Genomic DNA, 23,995 nt, shown 5'->3' with positions numbered 1-23,995 from the left:
AGAAATGCCACTTCTCAGGGATAATGATAATAGGATACATCTTGAAAAGTATTTGGGTTGCATTTGTAAAAACTTATCAAAAATTATCTTGAAGATCTCTGCATTTCACTGTAAGTAAATTTTATCTCCAAAAGAAAGAAAAACATCCATGAATATTGAACTATTAACAAATAGCTAATGATGTGCATGCTGAAATACTGGCAGATAGTACACCGATGACTAACTTATTTGGAAATGCATCAAAAATTAAGAGGCATTGATGGGTGGATAGATGATAGACATGTGGTATAACAAGTATAGTAAAATATTAATTGTGGGATCTAGGTTTAAACACGTTTGAACATTTTCATAATAAAATGTTGGAAATGATAATTATGTAATGTGATAGAAGTGCTAACTATCGCTACAATGGCGATCACATTACAATATATAAATGTGTCAAATCAACATGTCATATACCTTAAATTTACACAAAGTTGTATGATAAATATATTTCAATAAAAAATTAATTTAAAAAAATTAAAATTAAAAAAATAAAGATATTTTTAAGAGTTCTCCATGCAGGAAAAGTGTTGGAAATATATTTGTGAATGCACACTCTTTTGAGTGACACAGATAATTAATCAAATGATCATACAGACAGATACAAAAATGCATTTGTGAGGGACGTTCCACTGGAGAGATACATGCTGCAATATGAGCTCCAAACTGAGGGGAAATTAAAATAGTTGGGAGGTCAGCGATGGTGTCCTCGAGAAGGTGATGTGTGTGGAGACTCAGGGATGACTTGGCGTTAACTAAGGGGAGAAGACCAATAAAGAGTTTCAGGATTAGAACAGGAAGCCAGAGTGCCAATGAGATCACTAGTTTAGACAGTGATCAAGAATGGCTTGCTAAGAAACACGTGACATTTGAGGTGAGGATTAAACAAAAAGAAGGAACCATGTTGTCACAAGTGGTCCTATATCATCTTTTCTTACCGCCGAATAGTATTCCATTGTGTATATATACCACAACTTCTTTATCCATTCATCTATCAAAGGACATTTTGGTTGTTTCCATGTCTTGGCCACCGTAAACAAAGCTGCAATGAACATTGGAGCACACTTGTCTTTAGGTATAAATGTTTTCAGATTTTTTTGGTAGATACCCAGGAGAGGGATTGCTGGGTCATATGGCAATTCTATTCGTAATTTTTTGAGGAACCTCCACACTGCCTTCCATAACGGCTGCACCAGTCTGCATTCCCACCAACAGTGTATGGATCTTGAGATTATAGTGCTAAGTGAAATAAGTCAGACAGAAAAAGCAGAGAACCATATGATTTCACTGACATGTGGTATATAAACCAAAAACAACAAAAGAACAAGACAAACAAATGAGAAACAAAAACTCATAGACACAGACAATAGTTTAGTGGTTACTGGAGGGTAAGGGGGGGAGGGGGTAGCAGATGAGGGTAAAGGGGATCAAATATATGGTAATGGAAGGAGAACTGACTCTGGGTGGTGAACACACAATGGGATTTATAGATGATGTAATACAGAATTGTACACCTGAAATCTATGTAACTTTACTAACAATTGTCACCCCAATAAACTTTAATTAAAAAAAAAAAAAGAAGGAACCAGCCACGTGAAGGGGTGGGGAGACAGTTTCATCACAGAGCCACACTTGTTTTGATATGAGTGATATCTCTGATTCTTGAATATTTCTCAAATATTCTGGTGAAGTTGGCACTCTGTGTTTGACCAGGGACTGGCACAGGGCTGCATGTCTTAGCAGAGCTTCAGAGGCTGATAGGAAGGTGGCTTTTCAGTTGTGTAGGGGTTCAAGACCACCTGCTACCCTGTGAGCTGTTGAAGCCTGGGGTGTGTCTGCCAGCATTCCTCGCTGCCATTCTCCATAGTCCCTGTGGTCCAGATCACAGCGTTCTGCCCCACCTGGCTGCAGTTGTGGGCATGTGATCCAGGCTTGGCCAATCATAGCATCTTGTCCATTAGTGACATCTATGGTTCTCAGTGCAGGCCATGATACAGCACAGTTAATTAGTTCTTTGTAGGGTTGACTGAAAGATTCTGGGACAATGAAAATTTTTCCAGAGTTAGGGGAGATGCTAGCCATATTCCTTCATACCTAGCATGTGAGAGATTGAGTTTAATCAATACATAGAAGTAGAGACAGGTATAGGAGATAAAGAGGAGAGGTGGGAGGAGATAGAAAGATGGAGCTATATGGAGAGATAGAGATGGTGAAGGAGATTCAGGGGGAGATATGTAGGTAGGTAGATAGGTAGACAGGGAGACAGATGGACAGACAGATCTCTGGAAGAGTGGATCCCTCGTTCTTCCAGTTACAATCCTTTGCAATCTTTCTTTGATTCTGTGACCTCCCCCATTCTTCCCAGTTACATGATCCAGGAAATTCCTTTTCAGCTTAAGCTTATTTGAGTTGGGTTTTGGTCACATTTGCTGCTAAAAGAAACCCGTCAGTCTTTGTTTTTGTTTTCTCAGGTTTTAATTACTTTATTGTCTTTTTGGGTTTGCTGAATTCCTTTTATTTGTAAATCTTTGCCAGGTCTCTCTCTCTCTCTCTCTCTCTCTCTCTCTCTCTCTCTTTATTAGTTTTAGGTGTACGAAACAACGTAATAGTTAGACATTTATCATTTATATCCCTCACACAGTATTAACCCCTCTCCCCCCATCTACTACCCCTCTGACATCGGACACAGCCATTACATTTCCACTGTCTCTATTCCTAATACTGTACTCCACTTCATATATATATATATATATATATATATATATATATATATATATAATTGTAGTTGACATTCATTATTGTTCAGCTTCAGCTTCAGGTGACAGTGCAGTGGTCAGGCATCTACATCATCCCTGAGGTGGTCTCCCTAATGAGACAAGTGTCCATTGGATACCCTACAAAATCTTTACAACATTATTGATTACATTCCCCAAATTGACTTTCATAACCCTGTGGCAATCTTGTGGTTAACGATTGTGCTTTCTAATCCCCTCACCTTCCCCCTTATCCCCACCCCCCTCCCATCTAGCAACCCTCAGTTTTTCCTCTATGTCTCTGAGAAGGCTTCTGATTAGTTCGTTCATTTATTCTTTTCTTTAGATTCCACACATAAGTGAAATCATATGGTATTTGTCTTTCTCTGTCTGACTTATTTCATTTAGCATAATGTTCTCTAGATCGATCCATACTGTTGCAAATGGTAAGATTTCATTCTTCTTTATGGCTGCGTAATACTCCATTGTATAAATGTACCAGAGTTTCTTAATCCAGTCATCTACCGAGGGCATTTCTGTTGTTTCCATGTCTTGGCTATTGTGTATAGTGCTGCAAAAAACATAGGGGTGCAATAATTTTTTCGACTTAGAGTTTTGGATTTCTCTGGATAGATACCTAAGAGTGGAATTGCTGGGTCATAAGGTAGTTCCATTTTCCATTTTTTGAGATACCTCCATACTGTTTTCCATAATGGCTGCACCAATCTGCAATCCCACCAACAGTGCACAAAGGTTCCCTTTTCTCCACATCCTCACCAGCACTTGTTTGTTGATTTATTGATGATAGTCATTTTGACTGGGTGGGGTGATATCTCATTGTGGTTTTTATTTGCATTTCTCTAATGATTAGGGAGGTTGAGCATTTTTTCATATGTCTGTTTGCCATCTGTATGTCCTCTTTAGAAAAATGTCTCTTCATGTCCTCTGCCCATTTTTTAATTGGGTTGTTTGTTTTTTTGGAATAGAGTTGAGTGAGTTTTTTATAAATTTGTGATATTGACCCCTCATCGGATATATCATTGGCAAATATCTTCTTCCATTCAGTAGGATCCCTTTTTGTTTTATTGATGGTTTCCTTTGCTGTGAAAAAACTTTTTAGTTTGATGTAATCCCACATGTTTATTTTTTCTCTTGCCGGAGGAAACCCACCAGTTTTACTACCAAAATATACCCCAACCTCTCCACCTTTTCCCACTTCCACCACTGCCAAGCCATCGCTGTCTCTGCCTGGACACCTGCATTCACCTCCTGTTGGCCTCCCTGCACCCATGCTTGCCCTTGTGCAGTGTCCTCTGCTCTTCCATCAGAGTGAGCCGGCAGCTGTGGAATCTCTAAATGTCAAATACGGTCAGACTTCCAGGCAGATCCTGGGGAGAGAACAGTTTGACCATTATAATGCCATAGATGAGTCAGTGTTTCTAGATCATTCGATTTATTCCCTCACTGTACGTAAAAGGAAAAGTCTCAGAGTGGGTTAGTAACCATATCACCAACTCCAGCGTTTGGTACAAAGATCTAGAGCCTTCTTTCCGACCACCCCCTTCCTTCCTGATTTATTAGCACTGTACCAGATGGGATGCTTTTGCCTACATGGAACAGAAAGCTGCAAAGAAAATCAGCTTAAATAATGAAGGTGCTTGTCTTACTGTATAAGGAATACAGATGTAGGTGATTCCAGAGGAGTGTTGATAGCATATGAATGCCATCGAGGACCCAGGATATTCTTTTTCCAGTTTTCCATCTTTAGTGGTTTGTTTATGGTTTTTCTGGGGAGCCACTGTGGCACCAAACCTCATGAAAATGATCAAAAGCAGGACAGGAGCAGGCAAGGAGGCAAAAGATCTTTCTCGTCACAAAGCTGTTCCCCAAGTACCCAACAAACTTCCCCTTATTTCTTATTGGTCAGAATTGAGTCACATGATCATCCTTGGATGAATTGGCAAAAGGGAAATGAGATTGTTGTGATAGGTTTGGATCAGTTAAATCCTCTGGGATGGGGTATGTTACTGCCTGAGAAAAACTGGAGTTGGTTAGGAAGCGAGGATGGAGAAGTGGATGTTGGGTAGGTAATAGGAATGTCTTCTATGAATCAGAGATTATGATTGGAGCTTGAAGAGAGGGACATAAGAGAGTAGAACACACAAGGGCAGAGAGGATGATGAGGTCAAAGAGAGAAGTGGCATGGAGGAGAAGAGAGAAGAAAAAAATCATTGATAAGGAGGAGAGGAAGGAGAGATGAGATCAGGAGGAGGGGACAAGCAAAGAAAATAGGAAAGAGTCATTTGAGAGGCAACATAAATGTGAGATTTCAGCCTCTGCCAATCAGGATCAGAGACACGGTTCAGGGGTGGAGCATGTGAACTCAATCTTGAATTCAGCATCTTTTTTTTTTCTTTTTAAAAAGATTTTTATTAAGCTAACATACAATGTTCTATTAGTTTCAGGTGTACACCATAGTTATTTAACATTCATATACCTAAACAAGTGATCACCATGATAAGTCCAGCAACCATCTGACACCGTACCACGCTGTCACAATATTGACTATATTCCCTATGCTCTACATTACATCCCCATGACTTATTTGTTTTATACCTGGAAATTTGGACCTCTTTTTCCCCTTCTCCCTTTCCCCCTTTTTTAAAATTTTCAATTACAGTTGACATTCAATATTATTTTATATTAATTTCAGGTGTACAGCATAGTGGTTAGACATTTATATAATTTAAGAAATGATCCCCCTGACTAGTCTAGTAACCAGCTGGCACTATGCATAGTTATTACAATATTATTGACTATATTCCCTATGCTTTATTTTATATCCCATGACTATTTTGTAACTACCAGTTTGTACTTCTTAATCCCTTCACCTTTTCACCCTGCACCCCCAACTCCCACCCATCTATCACCCCAACAAATCTAGTGCCCATCTGACACCATACATAGTTATTACAATATTATTGACTATATTCCTTATGTTATACCCTACATTCCCATATCTACTTTGTAAAAACCAATTTGTACTTCTTAATCCTTTCCCCTTTTTTCACCCACACCCCCAACACCTCTCCTACCTGTCAACCATTAAAATGTGTTCTGTATCTATGAATTTGTTTCCATTTTGTTTGTTTATTTTGTTCTTTAGATTCCATACATACAAATGAAATCTCATTGCATATATCTTTCTCTGACTGACATACTCCACTCCGCGCAATACCTTCCAGTTCCATCCATGCCACCACAGATGGTAAGAACCTTTTCATGGCCGAGCAATATTCCATGTCACCTCCTCTTTCATTGACAAACACCCAGGCTGCCTCCACAATCTCGGCCATTGTAAAATGCTGCAATGAACATATAGATGCACACATCCCCTTGAAGTAATATTTTGAGTTTCTTCCGATAAATACCCAGAAGTGGAATTAACTAGGTCCTTCCTTGTCTCTTGTTATAGCCTTTGTTTTAAAGTCTGTTTTGTCTGGTATAAGTATTGCTACCCCAGTTTGTTTGTTTTTGTTTTGTTTCCATTTTCATGAAATACCTTTTTCATCCCTTTACTTTGTCTTTGTGTGTCTTTCAATATGAAGTGATTCTCTTGTAGGCAGCAAATGTAAGAGTTTTGTTTTCTTATCCATTCACCCCTCCTATGTATTTTTTTTATTGTCCAGTTGGTACAAATTCATAATGAATAATCCCTCTGATATCAAAAAAGGTTAGCAACATCGTTGCAACAAGTTTGTGAACTTAATTGTCCGACCTCATATATATACTCCTAAGCAGTGTATCCTTGAAAATAAAATATTCTGCTCATGATTATATTTTAGGGATATATTAATAAATTACAATCTTAACTAGAGTGCTGTAATAGCCTCCTATTAGGTCTCCCAGACTCACCTCTTGGCCCTTTCCAATCTCTTTTTCACTCCATACAGCAGCCAGAGTGATCTTAAAACTTAAATTAGATTGCATCACTCCTTTTTTCAAAATGTTTCAATGGCTTCCATTAGCACTTAGAATAAAATAAAAGAAGTTGTGGTATATATACACAATGGAATACTATTCAGCAGTAAGAAAAGATGAAATAGGACCATTTGTGACAACATGGATGGATCTTGAGATTATAACGCTAAGCGAAATAAGTCAGACTGAAAAAGCAGAGAACCACATGATTTCATTGATATGTGGTATATAAACCAAAAACAACAAAAGAACTTGACAAACAAATGAGAAACAAAAACTCATAGACACAGACAATAGTTTAGTGGTTACCAGAGGGTAAGGGGGTTGGGGGGTGGTAGATGAGGGTAAGGGGGATCAAATATATGGTGATGGAAGGAGAACTGACTCTGGGTGGTGAACACACAATGGGATTTATAGATGATGTAATACAGAATTGTACACCTGAAATCTATGTAACTTTACTAACAATTGTCACTCCAATAAACTTTATTTAAAAAAAAGAATAAAATGTAAAATCCTCGTTGTTGCCAACAAAGTACTGTGTAATCTGGCTCTCCTACCACCTCTCCCTCAGGCTCCAAATTCACCTGATGTCTCTTTCCTTCTGACTAACTACTTTCTGGCCACACACACAAAAATTTTTTTTCCTGATTTCTGAATGTTCACAGCTTTTTCTTGCAAGTCAAGAAATGAAAGAGGAGCAAGAGTAAGCCAAGAAATGAAGAGTGTAACCTGCCTGTTGAACACATCTGATGCCAGTCTTGTGATCAGAATGCACCTTTCATCCCCCCCCCACTTCCTTTTCAATTTCATTCAGGAGGAATGACTATCCCCACCCACCCCACCCCCAACACACACAAATAAGATAAAGATTCGGGCAGACCTAAAAGTTTTCTGACCACTCTGAGATATTAAAAATTCTTCCAATTACTTTTAGTAATGAAAACCATTTCATTTCAGTAGTTAAAATGTCCTGTTGTGTGTGTCTCCAAGTTCCACCAGAGAAATCGAATCAATAGGCTATATATAATAAGAAATTTATTGTCCAAAATCTACAGGGCATGTCTTCAGGGAGGGAATTCTCAGACACAGGCTGCCCTACCAAGTAGAATTTCATTTTCCTCATCTGTCTTTTGATTGGAGCATTTAATCCATTTACATTTAAAGTAATTGTTGATAGACATGTAGCTATTGCCATTATATTATTCATAATTTTGATCTTTTTTTTCCCATCTTAAAGAAGTTCCTCTAACATTTCTTGTAAAGCTGGTTTGGTGGTGATGAACTCCTTTAGCCTTTTCCTTGGCTGGGATGTTGTCCTGTGAGGATGGGACACTGGCAGCCATTTTGTAACCTTAAGGGGGACACTTAGAGACTCACAGAGAAGTGAATGTCAAGCGCTGGTATCATTGATATGTTGAATTTCCCAATCCTGGAACTACCCATGTACGGTCTTCTCGTTATATGAGGAAGTAGGGTAGCTAGATTTAGCAAATAAAGGTGCAGGACGCCCAGTTAAATTGGAGTTTCAGATAAATAAACTTTTAAAAAAGTATAAGTAGGTCCATGCAATATTTGGGACATACTTGTGCTAAAAACTTATTTGCATAATTATACTGTTGTGTGGGGCGCCCCACATAAGAATGCAGGATATGGTGAGGCCAAAAAGGAACACCCACGGAGCCATAGGTAGGGGAGTCATACCAGTATATTCTCTCTGGCGGCCGGTGGAGACACACACAGTAGTAGCCACAGGATCTGCAGTCTGCCATTCACTTTTCTGCCTGCCAACCAACCAACCACCCAATCAACACAGCCCCACAGTTACATCAGTAGCCAATTGGCCACCTGGTCACAGCTGATGGCCAACCAATCACAGATGATGGTCATTCACTACCATAGCCAGCACCTCTCCACGCCATGCCCAGAGCCTGGAAACTGCTCTCTGGGACTCTGTCCCCACATATACATTAAGGAAAGTTGTTTATATGAAATTGAAATTTAGCTGGGTGTCCTATGTGTTATCTGGCAACCCTGACAGATAGCAAATTCATATTGTTTTGAGAGGCAGTAGAATGTAATGGATGTATGTTCTCTGGAGCAAGACTTTGTGAGTCCAAATCCTGTTTTTTGTTTGTTTGTTTGTTTTGTCTTTTACTGGTTTTGTGGCATTGCACCCGTGACTTATCCTCTCTATGACTCAATTTGCCTCATCTATAAAATGGGGATGATGATGATGATGATGATGATGATGATAATCAGCCCACGGTATTGTTTGAGAATTTAATTGACATACATAAAGGCATGCACTAGGCAATGCATGCTTTAATTTTAAGTTGGTTTTTGGCAGCTTGTCCACCAGGGTGACTGTACGTTTGCATTACCACCAGAAGAGCAGGAGAGGACCAACTCACCTACACTCTTGCCAACGTCAATCATTTTTGCCACAAAACTGGGCTTTTCTGTGGTGGAGAGGTGACTCTTCTACACCTGTGTCATAGAAAAAGGGGGTGAATAGAATGGAAGGGCCATTTCCCCACTGCTTGTGGTTGGGCACAGAGGGTAGATAATGAGCCCTGATTCTGAGGTCTTCAGGGAGAATGACAGCCTCAAAGTCCCTGGCCCTAGAAGTTGATACCTCGTTGAGCCTGCCGTTAGCCTCTGAGGTGTGGACACAGTGGGAGCTGGCACTTCCTCTTAGTCCTCCTTCAGACCAGAGCACTTTTTGGTTGTTCAGGGAGAAAAGGGTGGTTCTTCTGAGGAGCTGACTGGGGCAGTATAGATGCCCTTGCTTTGTTTTGTGAGCTGGTGAAGCTACCTGGGCTTCTGTTTCCTGCTTCATCCATCATTTGAAGATAACCTTACAGAACAGAATAATGGTAGGAGCATGGAGGTGGGGAAAGAGGGCTGCTGGGTCATATGGGCAGAGACGGGCCCTCTCATGGCTTCACTTCTTCAGGTCTGAAAATGAAGAGCATTGACTAACCTTCAAGAAAACTTTATACTCCATAACTGTAAAACAATTCCTTCCTGTCTGCCTTCTTCCCTCCCTCCCTCCCTCCCTCCCTCCCTCCCTCCCTCCCTCCCTCCCTCCCTTCCTTTCTTCCTTCCTAACTTTTGTGCTAACTTCTGAACTTCCTCTTTCCCTCTGTCCCTCTGTCCCTCTTCCTTCTTTCATCCCTCCTTGCCTATTTCTCCCTCTCTCAGTTCTTTTTCACCATAATTCACTTTTAAAATAAGACAATCCCAAAGTTTGTCTACAAAGATGTCCATTGTAGCATTCTTTAGAATTCTAAACAACTGGGCACAACATGATCATGTAATAATGATGATAATAAGACAGCACTTGTTAAATTCTTGCTATATGCTAGGACCCTCCATGTTAAGAATTTTAATACGTGAGCTCCATTCATCCCCACCACAAGCCCCTGAGATAAGTACTTTCACTCACCTCATTTGGCTGACAAGAAACTGAAGCTTTTTCATATAACTTAGAATTGGTTAAATATTACATGCCAACGCCATATAACAAGATATGGTGCACCAATTAAACTCACGAACATTTTTATTTAACGTGGAAAAATATTCCATGGATGAAACACACGAAAATGCAAAATATGATTAAAAATCAATTGCAATTTTGTTTTAAAAATGAAATCTATATCCAGTGCATCAAACATTCAAAGGGATGATCTATGGGTAATGGAGATACTGGCAAATTTTCATAAACCTAATTATTTTCTGATTCCAAAGTGTTAGATGGTGTTATACTACAGTAGGAGTCAAATCATATAAAACTTTTCATGAAAATAACAAATATCTGACAGTTATAAGACAAATGATCAACCCTGGAAGCAGGGATTGATTTCTGGGGGATGCTGTCTTTCTATTTTATATATCTCTGTGTTATTTCAAAATACTTAACTTTTTTATTTTATTAATTTGTGGTAAAATACTCATAGCATAAAATTTACCATCTTAATCATTTTTAAGTGTACAGTTCAGTAGTTTAAGTACATTCACATTGTTGTGCAACCAATAACCACCATCCATCTCCAGAACTTTTCCATATTCCCAAACTGGAGCTCTATCCCCATTAAACACTAACTCCCCATTTCTCCCTCCCCCAGCCCCTGGCACTCACCCTTCTACTGACTTTCTGTCTCTATGAGTTTGACTACTCTAGGGACCTCATAGAAGTGGATCAAATATTTTTATAGCAAATTTGTTTGTTTGTTTACAAACACTGTCTACAGTTTTTGCAGAAGCAAAACTTTGAGAAGCAAAATACATGTCCAAGGACAAAATAAAAAATGTTCCAAGGATATATGATGACCAATGTCTCTTCTCTGTCTGACCCCCAGTGAAATTCTCCAAAGGCAACCACTGTTAGCAGAATCTCATGTGTCTTTTCAGACACACTCATTGCATTTATAAATATATACAGAGGGTGCCAAAAAATGTATACACATTTTAAGAAAGGAGAAAACCGTATTATAATTGTGATACTCGATATATGCCAATAACAAGAGATGAATACAAGCCATGTGTATACATTTTTTGTCATCCCCAGTATATATATATATATATATATATATATATATATATATATATATATACACACACACACACACACACACACACACACACACACACACACACACTGGGGATGCCAATGCATATATATACATATATATGTATATATATATGTGTGTGTGTATATATATATAATAAAATGACAGTGGAGGTTTGAAGAGGAAACAAAAGTGTCCCAAGGTCACACAGCTAGGAATGGGCATCTGGGATTATTATTTTTTTAAATAGTTGATGATAATAACAATTTCTGAGCTCCTACTCGGTGCCAACCCTCGTCCTATTGATTAGTCTAGGTTAACTCTTTTAATCACCATCATGAGGAAAGTATCATATTGTCCCCATTTTGCATGAGATAAAGCTGAGTAGGATATTAATAGTATAGGAACACATTTTCCCTGAAAAACCTTAAAATTTTATGACCAAACTAACATCTCATTTAGCTACAACCCACACGTGTCCTCTGCCACTACCCAGGGTGTGTTCTATGAAGCTGAGTTTGCAGTGCATGCTGGGTGCTGTTCCAAGTCTATGACATGCAACCTCACTGGATCCTCATGACCCTGTGAACTGGGTCTCTAACAAAAAAATTTTCCCCCTCCAGTTTATTCACTAAGGAATGGAAGTTCAGAGATGCAAATGCCCTTGCCCACGATCACATGGTCGGAAAGGGTGGAGCCCAGATTTGAACCCAGCTCTATCTGAGCTCTGCTCATGACCCCAGTTCACAGGGAGTGGAGGACATAATTCGTAATTGTCACTGGGTAAGTGCAAATGACTTCATCTACCAGGACTGAGGGAGGCAAGGGGTGGGGGTGGGGTGTTCTGTGTGGGTTTGGGGGAAATAGGGGTGTACAGGGGGCCAACTCATGTTTTGTGTGTGTGTGTGTGTGTGTGTGTTAAATAAATTATGTATTGTCTACTGTGGGTAGAAGCTGCATGGGATCAAGCTTATCCCAGAGCTGGCTGGACACTCTGGGTTCAGACCCATGTTTTTCCATTGACGTGGGCAAACTCACTTAACTTCCCTGACCCTCAGTTTCCTCCTATAAAAAACAAGGATGATAATAATAGTACTTCATATGGTAGTGAGTGCCCAGTTAGAACACCAATTCTTATGTCCTCCTCTTATTACAGAGGAGAAAATGGAAATTGGGAGGCGTTAAATCAACATCATCTTTCTGAGTCAGCTCATCCAATCCACGACTTTGAAAAGTTTCTCTATGCTGACACTTATCCCCATCCTGAGCTCTCATCTGAACCCAAGATCTGGAAATCCAGCTGTTTCCACTACAACCCAACTGAGTGTCCCACAGAGCTCTCATAATTGTGTCCCAGGCTGAACCCTCATTCTCCTTAGCCCAACCCCAAACTTGACCATCTCTGACTCTTTCCATCTCAGTAAATGATATTATCCCGTTGCTCTGCACAAACATCTCAGCCACCCTTTATTCCCCCTGACCCTCCATTCCTCATATCCACTCCATCATCAACATCTATTGGCTCGACCTCCAAAATTGATCCTGAAAATGGTATGTCTCATCATCTAGGCATCTACCCCTAAGTCCCAGCCACTGTCACCAGCACCAGGACTGCTGCAACTGCCTCCTGATTCTGCTCCCTGGTTCACTCCTGACCCCCAACAGTCTGTTCTCTGGAGAGAAGCCCAGTTAACTAGCACATTTCTGGGATCAGAATAGGTGTTCAGTGAATATCAGTTGAATAAATAAGACTAGGGATAAATTTTCAGAAGAGTGGAGGCAGATATGGGTCTTTGGAGAGTTGATGGGAACCTTTGTTGGTTCGGGTAGCAGAAGACAAATCTAAAATGTGTCCATCAGCAGACTACAGTCTCCTGTCTGGAATGTAGAAGCCATGCTCTGTGCTAGGCACCCAGTTATTTTCCACAATGAGTTAAGTCATATTGCTCTGGTAGGGAGTAGGTTGGGGCTGGTGAGAGCAGAAGCAGAGGGGCCAGGTGTGAGCCCATGACAGCTTTTATGTGAAGAATGATCACAGCCTGGACCAGGGTGGTTGGCATGGAGACACTACCATGTAGGACCATCGTTAGTTGTACACAGTGGCTTTTTCATGGCATCCCCAACTTTGAGAAGGGGGAGTGTCAACCTGGTTGATGGAAAGGCAAGAGCATGAATCTCTAGGCTACTGTTTAACAGCTGTGTGACTCCGGGAAAGTTATTCAATTGCAGAGTACCGGTTTCCTCTTGACATTGAGCCAGACACTTACATTCTCTGGGCTTAATTTTCTTCATCCAGTCCTGAGACACAAGTTTTCTGTTTGTTTGTTTGTTTGTTTGTTTGTTTGTTTGTTTGTTTGACAATGTAACCCACTTATAGATGAGAAAGTGAGGTTCGGAGGAAGTAAGCACACTGCAGCGTTAGTAAATGGCAGACTCAGAGCTTCAACACCTCATCCTTGACTCCAGCCTCATTACAGTGCTTGGGGAAACTATGAAAAGAATGTATTTAAGTGGAGAGGAGCAATGAGAACCTAGAGCCTCTCTTTAGTTAGCCAACAAACACTTTTGTGCCATACGCTGATCTCTGTCCTGGGGAATGTGACATAGTCACATGTGACAAGATTGATATTTATTCAGCACCTACTACAGGCCAAGCATTGTGTTAGGTGCCTGGGATAAAATCATGGGCAAGATAGAGGTTAATGCTTGCAGTAAGTGTTGATGGAGCGTCTCATTGAGCTAGACATGAGCCCGGGGTAAGGGCGCCATTCTAGGAAAACCTCTTTGCCCCCCTTCTGAGGAAGCCATCTCTCTGTTCTCCCAAAGCATCATGAGACCAGGGAACAGCTCTGATTTTCCTGTTCACCCCCGAACCCCAACTCAGTGCCTGTGACAGTGCCCTGTGCAGTGAATACACTGTGGCTGACATAAAAGCATGAATGCATAAAAGCATGAATGCATGGGCTGTGCCTCCAGGAGGCTTGAATGCCATGACAGCATATTTAAGTTTCTTCTTGCAGGTAATAGGAGCATAGAAATGACATGGTGTGGGTTTTGAATTCATTTAATGAACACTGATGCCCATGACATGTTCACCACACTTACTGAGCACCTGTAAGTGCCAGCCCCAGTGCTAAGAACTTGTGTGTGTTCTCTCATTTATTCATCACAAAAACTCCTGTGAGAGAGAAGTTGCAGTACCATGCAATGGAGAATAAAAGCTGCAGGGTATTACATGGAAAAGTGTATAGTCCCATGGTGTTCACGGTCTCTGAGGGAAATAGACTTTATTGAGCACAAACTGAATTCAACTTACTTCCAAATGTAGATAGTGGGGGGGGGGCTGCACACGTTATTTTGGCCATCAGGGGAGGGGATCCTGAAAAGGGGGTATTTGAATGAAGACCTAGAGGAGGAGAAAGGCCAACACCACCAACAGTGAGGGGGATGGGATTGTGCAAGTGCAAAGGGCCTGAGGTGAGAAGGACATGGCAGGTATCACGGTAATGAGGAGGTCTTCCACGCTGGACTTAGTGAGGGAAAAGATTGAGAGGAGATGGGATCAGAGAGGTAGTCAAGAACCAGTCCACCCAGGACCTGTAAAAGGGAAACAGTGATACAAACACCCAGGGGAAAAGCATTTCCAAGGGAGAGAATGGCCAGTGCAAAGGCCCGGAGGCAGAACAAGCCATTGTGGACACACTCAGTGGAGATGAACTCAGAGAGGTGGATGGGGCCCGGCTGGCCAGGGTCCCATGGGCCTTGGAGAGGCTGTTGGCTCTCATTCCAGGTTCACGGGCAGGGGCATTCAAGGAGGCCCAGCCTGCACTGGGGGGACAGGGCGAAGCAGGCGCAATTCTCCACCTGGTGCTTCTCCTTTCCTCTTTCCTCCCCAGGCTCCTCTCCACACTGGGCGCGGTCGCCTCACCCGGGTCCATGCCTCTGGCCCTGGGCCCCCCCGGCGCCCCTGCAGCCCCACCCTGGGCCAACCAGAGCTGGGAGCTTGACTTCGTGCTGCTGGGCTTCGCGCACGTGCCCGCGTTGCGCCCCCTGCTCGCTGCTAACCCTAACCCTAACCCTGACCGCCTTCCTGCTCACGCTGCTGGGCAACACGCTCATCGCGCTGCTCACCGCGCTGGACCCCGCCCTGCGCACGCCCAGGTACTTCTTCCTGCGCCAGCTGGCCCTGGTGGAGATCTGCTTCTCGCTGGACATCGTGCCCTGGCTGCTGGTGACCCTGATGTGGCCCGGGAGGGGCGTGTCGCCCGCGGGCTGTGCCCTGCAGCTGCTCCTGGTGCTGTCCTGCGTCACGTCCGAGTGCTTCCTTCTGACCGCTATGGCCGGGGACCGCTACGTGGCCATCTGCTGGCCCCTGCACTATGGCGCCATCGTGAGCCCACGGCTCTGCCACGTGCTGGCCGCCACGTGCTGGCTGGCCGGGGTCCCCGTGTCGCTGGTCTTCACCATCTGGCTGCTCCGCTTTCCCTTCTGTGGGCCCCGTGGCGTCCGCCACTTCTTCTGTGACATTGCACCTCTGCTGAGCCTGGTGTGTGAGGACACCCGCGTCTTCGAGGCCAGTGTGTTGGCGGCCACAGTGCTGGTCATCATGGTCCCTTTCTGTCTGATAGCCACGTCCTACACTGGGGTCTTGGCCACTGTCCTGCGGATGCCATCGGCCACTGGGCGCCACGAGGCCCTGTCCACATGTGCCCCCCACCTATGGTGATGGTTCTGTTTTATGGAACAACAGGGGTCATCCACTTGTGGCCCAAAGCCAGCTGCTCCCTGGAGAGCAAGCAGGTGGTGCTCCTGTCCTACACCCTGGTGACCCCCATGCTCAACCCGCTCATCTACAGCCTTCAGAACAAGGAGGTGAAGGCCACCCTGGCGCGTGTGTTTCTTCAAAGAAGAGGGACCCATGGTCCATGGCTTCCATTTCCCTGATGCTCAGTGAAGTTGAGCACCTTCTGCTGCACCTGTTGGCCATTGGTATATCTGTTTGCAAAAACGTCTATTCAGTTACATTTTTCATTGTATCTGTTTGATGACTTGGTTAATGTCTGCCGGTCCCTGCTAAGCTGTAAGGTGGCCATATCTACTTCTACTCATTATTTTATCCTCAGCACCTGGCACTGTCTGGCACATAGTCGTCACTCAATAAATGTGCTCCAAATAATGAATGTCAACTATAATTACATATATGTATAACATATATATGTATAACATATATATATATATATATATATATATATATATATTTACAAGAAGTGGCGTACAGCATTAGGAATAGATGTGGTGCAAATGTAAGGGCTGTGTGCGATGTCAGAGGGGTAGTGGATGGGGGGAGGGGGTTATCACTGTGGAGGATATAAATGAGGGATATAAATGATAAATGTCTATTGCATTGTTTTGTACACCTGAAACTAATAAAAAATAATAATAACGTGTTCCAAAAGAATGAGTGACTATTCAGATATACCCTCAGGACAGTCCCTCTTTGAGAGGACAGAGTCTCCTGCCAGAGTGCCCACAGGGCAGCAAGCACTGGCATTGGACCTTAAGACGGCTGGAGTAGAAGACATCTGCAGCGATGTTTGCCCATCACTCACTTCCCTTTCTCCTGGCCAATAGCCCCTCCAGTTTTCTGGGGGAACCAGTGCTCCTCACTCTTGCTGCTTCACTTGGCATTGACCCTTCACTGGAGCCACTACTATGTTTTATCTCCATGATCAATTTTTGTCTCTGAGATTAACACAGGACTCAGGCCAGTACAGTCAGAATAAATCTCCATATCTGTGCTGGACCTACTGAGGAAGCCTGGCTGTCTTTCTGCTGTATTTAAGACTGGTGGGATGTAGATCTGGACCTACCAAGAGGCACCTAAAAGGAACATATCTGGAATAAAACCCATATAGAGGCCAGAAGATTCATGAGATGGAGAGACGCACCGAGTCCTGATGTCATTGTAAGAGTATCTGGATTTCTCTAAGCCATATTACCCTGGATGTTCAGTTCATGAATCAATAAATTCCTGTTTTTGTCTTCATTTTGAGTTTTATTTATTTATTTATTTTGGCACCGTACGGAGGCATGCCATGAGGTCAATGAAGACTTGTCAGAGTCCTGAACTGAGTCCATGCCCACCTCCTCCTCCTCCCTGCCTCTTACAAGGCCCCACCTCATGGTCTGCACACAACTAGAGTTTGGAGTTAGTGTTCATCCTTCAAGTCCACTTCCTGTTATGGAAATTCATGCTCACCGTACTCCACATTCTTCTCAGAATAACTCCCTTCATTCTCTCTTTCCCTTCTGTAGTGGTATTTATTCAGTGGTCCCAGTGCTGTGTGCGAAGGATGAAAGACGGACAAGACCATATCTTGTCTTCAAGGAGCTCATGGCATTGTACTAACATCCTTATCTGATGGTGTTCTAATAAGTCTTTATTAAGAATATTCTCTTCTCTCATTCACTATTGATAGGAGGGTACATCAAAACAAATTTCTAGGAAATAATTTGGCAGCATCTCTCAACATTTATACCGTGTACTTCATTTGATCCGAAAAATGCCACAACTAGGAATGTACCTTACAAATACACTTGCACAAACACATAGTACATTTATACAAGAATTTTCATTTTCAAATTGTTTAGAATGGTAAAAAAAGGGGGAAACAACCTAAATTTATATCATTGGAATTGGTAAAATAAGTTATGGTGCTTAATATACAATGTGCTACTATGTAGCTATTAAAAAACATGAGGGAGACCTATATATGGTGATACAGAATGAAGAACTATGATATAGAGTTAAAGAAAGAAATTGTAAAAGAGCATGCATGGTATGATCCCATTTATAAAAACAAAAGCATATATATAAATTTTGTATAGAAAAATTTCTGGAAAGATATATAACAGTTATTTCTTATATTATCTCTGGACAGTTGATTAGGAATGGAAAAGGGCATATTTACTTCTATAAAATTAAAACATTTTATAAAAAGCAAATATTTGTTTTATAATTGAAAATTTCCTTCAAGTACGTTGACATTTCTCCAATATTTTTGTACTGGTAAAAATCCACACCAAGACCTCAACTACTAAAGTATGAAGATATCAACTAAATTTAATACCAAAAAAATACAGATATAGGAGAAATATTTTCACACAACTAGTATCTGGCATAATTAGGATTATAAATTGAGTCTCCCTCCAAAGACCTCACTCTTATGGTTACCTGACTTAGATGTGGATTGCCTATGAATTCTTATTTTGTTGACCCAAATTTTTGAGCTGACATTTTTGGATAAAAACAGGCACCATAATTCTCCTCACCAGAACCCATCAGGTATTCAAAACCACTGTCATGTCCATGAACTCCAAGTAGGTCTGAGTCTAGCCCTACCAGCCCCTGACCTAAAGACATCCAAGTAGCCCCAGGCAGCATTGAATAAAAGGATATTGGGGTCACAAAATAATTGACAGCAGGGTCTTAAAGAGATACTCATACATCCATGTTCATACCAGCAATATTCACAATGACTAAAAGGTGAAAGCAGGCATTTATTGACAGAGGAATGCATAAGCAAAATGTGGTCCATTCGTGCAATGCAATATTACTCAGCCTGAAAGGGAAGGAAACGCTGACACAGGCTACAACATGATGAACCTTGAGGACATTATGCTAAGTAAAATAAGCCAGTCACAAAAGGACAAATACTGTGTGATTCTACTTATATGAGGTCCCTATAGTGATCATATTCATAAAAAGAGAAAGTAGGTTGATGATTTCCAGGGGCTAAAGGGGGAGGAAAATGGGGAGTTATTGTTTAATGGGTACAGAATTTCAATTTTGCAGGATGAAGAGTTCAGGAAGTGGATAGCAGTGATGGTTGCACAGCAGTGTGAATGTAATTAATATCACTGAACTGTAGACCTAAAAATAGTTGATTGCAAATTTTGTGTTATGTATATTTTACCAATTTGAAAAATCCATAAAGAAAGAAAGAGAGGTTGGGGTCAGTAATAAAGGGGGTTAGTGATAGCTTTCCCAAGTATTTTACCTTAAGGGAGGAATCTTTTCTGCAGGAGGACAGGGGACAGGGGAGGGCACTCCTAGCAGAAGGGTCAGAACACACTGAGCTGCAGAAGCATGAAAGGGAACCACGTGTCCCAGGCACAGGGACGAGTCAGAGATAATGGAGACCACATCAAATGAAGCATGGAATCTTGCTTGGGCACATATTGTCTAGGGCCTGAAATACCATACTAAGAAATTCTAAATTCATACTGAGGACAAAGAAGAGAGTATGTTTTAAAAAACTTGCATATGACGTAGCACGTGCCTGCTGTACACAGTTTGGAGTTTCTTGCCCGTGCCAAGGGAAGGTAATCCAACAGGCTTCCGGAAACTTCAACTCAGTTACCATATTCTCTTGAAAGGCCCCTAAAAATTCGTACCAGACTAGTCTCCTTCCTCTGCTTCCTCAATTTCTGACCCTCATCTATTTCCACATCCACCTTTGTCACAGACCTTCGAAGCAGAAGAAAAGTCTGATTTCTTTTTGTATTCCCAGCATATGGAATACATTCTACACCACAGTAAGGTATCAGTGAATGCTTATTGGTATGGCCTAAAGATGGATTCCAAAATAAGTGTGCCTTTCCTAGTAGAGATTCAGAAAAAAAATCATTCTCATCTGCTCTTTAATTCCACAGAGATTAGGGGAGGGAGGTCTCAGAGATCTTGAACATTGGTTTAAGCTGGGTTCTCTGCTTGCCCACTGGCTTTGAGGCAACTTGGCAGTGCCCAGACAATACCCAGTTCAGAGTGTGCAGTGGATAAAAGTGTGAGGTGGCTCTGGTGGAAACTCCAGCTCAGGACCAAGGACAGCTCCTTCCAGGCTGGCTTGAACTCTTTGTCCTCTGACTACTGAATCCTCTGGCTCCATTGCTGAATATTCGGTCCTTGGGTGGATACTCAGGCTATCCAATTACTGACCAGAAACCCTAAGGAAGGAAGAATGTTAACTGTATCCACCGGATAGACCCCTTATACTTAAGCTATTCAGGTAAGAAGACTGGATCGCTCATTTGGGGGGCAAAGGGAAGGGACTAGCAAGATGAAAAGAAAGGAAATGGTAGTTATAACACATATACTCTGGGTCAGGTGCTTTTCTTGTATTGTTTTCTTTAATCCTCTAAGTAATCCTATGATGTAGTTATAAATACAGTCCCTATTTACAGATGGATAAAGTAAAGGTCAGTAAGAGTAAGTAAAAATGCTTGATTTCATACAAGTAGTCAGTAGAGGACGTGGAGTTGGAATCCAGATCCATGTGATTCTAAAGCCTGGATTCTTTCTATCCCACTAAGACATCTCTCAGGGATCAGTGAAAAGGAAACGCTGGAAACTTCGGCTGAAGTTTGCAACTATGTGAGTAACTTAGGTCAAAGTGTGGTCACACTTTTATGTCTTTGCTGGTGCAGTTCCTTCTTCCTGGGTTGCTCATCACTCTACCCATTTTCTAACTTTCAGAATTCTACTAATCCGTCAAGACTCAGTTAAAATGTCAGATCCTTCATGAGGTTTTCTCAGTCTTTCCTTCTATAATAAGTAAATGCTTCTTCATCAAACCTCTGCCCTGCCTTGTTTGCATGACTGCCTCTTCTGTTAGAAGGGATTAGATTAATATGTCAGCACTAAAATCCAGTTTGGAGGTCAGGCCAAAGCACAGCTTCATTGTACAGATTCAAGCATGGGAAACTTCTTTCCCTCAGAGAGGCAGCAACATCTATAAAAATGGTCACTGGCTTCAGAATCAGATAGACCCAGATGTGACTGCTGGATTTGCCCCTGTCTGTGTGGACTGGTCAAGTTTCTCCACCTATCTAAGCTTTAGTTCCTCTTCTGTGAAATGCAGAGTATAATACTTCACTCCCAGAATGGTTACAACCTGGATTCATGAAATAATGTACATATCATAGAGATAATATGTATATTTGGATGGCAAACTACTTAGTAATAATAGTAATATTTATTGTCTATCATGTGTCAGAAACTTGGCACATGGCAATGCTGAGATAAATACTCAAATATTCCCCAACTTTCATATAAGGAAGCTGAATTTCTACGAGGACATGTAACTTGCCCAAAATCTCACAACTATTATGTGGAAGATCCCATATTCAAAGCCAGGTCTATCTGAGTCTTATTTAATAGTGGAGCTATTACAGAATTTGAGATGAAGATAGTTCCATCCATCTTTTTTTTTCTTTTTCAGAAAAGACTATTGAGGGTCAGACAGGTTATTTAACTTGTCTGAGATTAGCTGATAAGAAAGAGTCAGATAGAAAAGTCCCATTGGCAGGCCGTATAATGTTCATTTCCATGTCCCCACGGAGCCTTGCACGCTGTGCAGTACATTCATGCTCACTAAATGTTTACGGGATGAAACAAAATCCTAAATAGTCATTGGGCACCCTGATTTTGGGCTGAATAATTCCAAAGTGGCCTTGGAATTAAATTGATTGGCTCTTACGTGAAATTAGCAAAAACCACCTCTTAGCATCTAAGGTGACTGACTGACTGTAAGGTTTGACACATGGGCGTCTTTATAGCAGAGGTAAGTCTGGTGCAGGGGCAAAGAAAGGAGCAGAAGCAGGAACAGAAATAATGTGGATGACGGAAGAGAAAAGCTCAATGAGGCAAACACAAAGGGAAGAGGACATAGAGGAGTTGTCGTTTGAAACCAAGGGGAGCTCCACCAGCCACAGCTAAAGCTGCTTGGCTGGAGAGTCATGTTCAGAACCACGGACAGCTGCCTTTGGGTGGGGAGATGTTCTCACCAAGGTACTTGTTTCAGTACTGTGGACAGCTCCAACAATTATTGGACTGAAGAGGACAGAGTTGAGCATTAAGCTACTAACCTCATTGCTTCATTTAATCTTCTCTGAAGTTAGATGAGACTCCATTTAGGCAGCTCTCCAACAGACCACGAGTATGCTTTGTAAACAACACAATCTCATGCAGGGCACCGATCGGTAGTAAAAGCGGATAGAACTGGTTTGAAAACTCCCAGTGTTCTTATTTCGTATTTGTAGCCTCTGGAAAATCAGTTTCTTCATATTTAACAATAAGGAAAATGACACTTACTTTTCAGGGTATTGGAAAATGAATGAAATATTTTATTAAAAGGACACACCCTGGACATGGATATATGCAATAAATATTATCTCCATTTTTAAACAAGAGATTTACGAGGGTGAGACCTAGCCCTCTCTAGAATAAATCAGGAATCAAATTTCCATTGCTTTTTCTAGAAAGTTACCATAGCTGACTCTCTTCACTAATAGATGGTGGTAAATTGATAAAATTTGATAAATGTCATCAGATTAATAAAGGAATCTCAGAATAGGGACATAAGGATTTTCCATACTTAAAGATACCCAGGAGAACCACTGAAGTTCACTGTAGAATTTGTTGTTTTAAAATGCCACCTAAATATTAGACTGATCCAATTCTATCAAAATAACTCATATGTCTAGAAATTTAATTTTCATTTCCTTATGTAATCTTCACAACATCTCGTGGGAGCCAGTATCATTCTCCCCATTCCACAGATGGGGAAAAAATGAAGGCTTGCATAAATCAAGCAATGTGCTAAAGACTGTAATAAGCAGGTCAGGCAGAATTTCTGATCCCACGGTGAGTGTTCTTCCAACCACATTCTATTGCCTCTCTTCCAAATAAACAACCATCAGAGATTGACGAGAAGGTCACCTAGGAAGAGTCCCAACACTCCCAGCCAACATCCTTACCGTTTGTTGCTGCACCTACTAAGTGTGAGCCTGGGTCTCCAGCATTGATCACTGAATAAATATGCATTGAATACCTATAATATACTGGACATGTACTTTTTTGCTAGATACTGAGGATAGAGTTCTGAGTCAGACAGACCCAGTGCCCTGCCCCAGACTACAACCCAGATGGAGAGACACTGAATAACTGAACAAACACAAGTAATTTAAATAGTAACAATAACAATCACTCTGAAAGGAAGCAATGGGATATGGGGATAGAGAATAATGACAGGGTTTGATAGAGGATTTTCAAGGAAGGGTTTTTTAAGATAAAAAACCCTTTTAGGAGGAAAAGACATTGAAAAATTCATGCCAAGGATGTTAAGGATTCCCAGAAATGGGAAAAGTGAGAGCAAGGAGAAGGGTGTTCCAAGCAGAATGAACTTCACGTGGAATTCTTTAAGGCTTGAAGGGCCTTGGAGCACTTGGCACCCGTGGGATTCAGTAGATGAGAGAAGAGGATGATGACATGTGTTAAATTGGAAGCAATTGACAGGAATCAGAAAATTGGGGGCTGGAAGGCCATGATAAACAGTATGATGTTTCTTGTAAGAATAATGGGGAAATCTGTCAGTTTTAAACAGGAGAGTGAGCTGTGTGATATATGATTTTGAAAGACCCCACTAGCTGCGTCAGGGGGAAGGACTGTCGAAGGCAGATGGAAGCAGAGAAGCCAGATAAGAGGTTATTTCATTTACTCAAGTGAGACAATGGCTGAATCTAGGGTGAGACAAGGTGTAGAGAGATAGATTTACAACATATTTTGTAGATGTACTTTGTTCTCAG

General features: G+C 41.6%; 1 protein-coding gene across 1 annotated transcript; it reads left to right on the top strand.

Moving 5' to 3' along the window:
- The first annotated feature begins 15,286 nt into the window (after positions 1-15,286).
- Positions 15,287-16,294, top strand: LOC141567659 (olfactory receptor 10A7-like). Its single transcript, XM_074315866.1, is given in 3 exon segments — positions 15,287-15,421; positions 15,423-16,068; positions 16,071-16,294. Coding segments are annotated over 3 exon segments (1,005 nt in total).
- Positions 16,295-23,995: the final 7,701 nt, after the last annotated feature.

This window comes from Rhinolophus sinicus, linkage group LG11 (assembly GCF_036562045.2).
Source record: "Rhinolophus sinicus isolate RSC01 linkage group LG11, ASM3656204v1, whole genome shotgun sequence".
Lineage (NCBI taxonomy): Eukaryota > Metazoa > Chordata > Mammalia > Chiroptera > Rhinolophidae > Rhinolophus > Rhinolophus sinicus.
The sequence above is the reverse complement of the archived record's forward strand: the minus strand, read 5'-3'. Positions and strand labels throughout refer to the sequence as shown.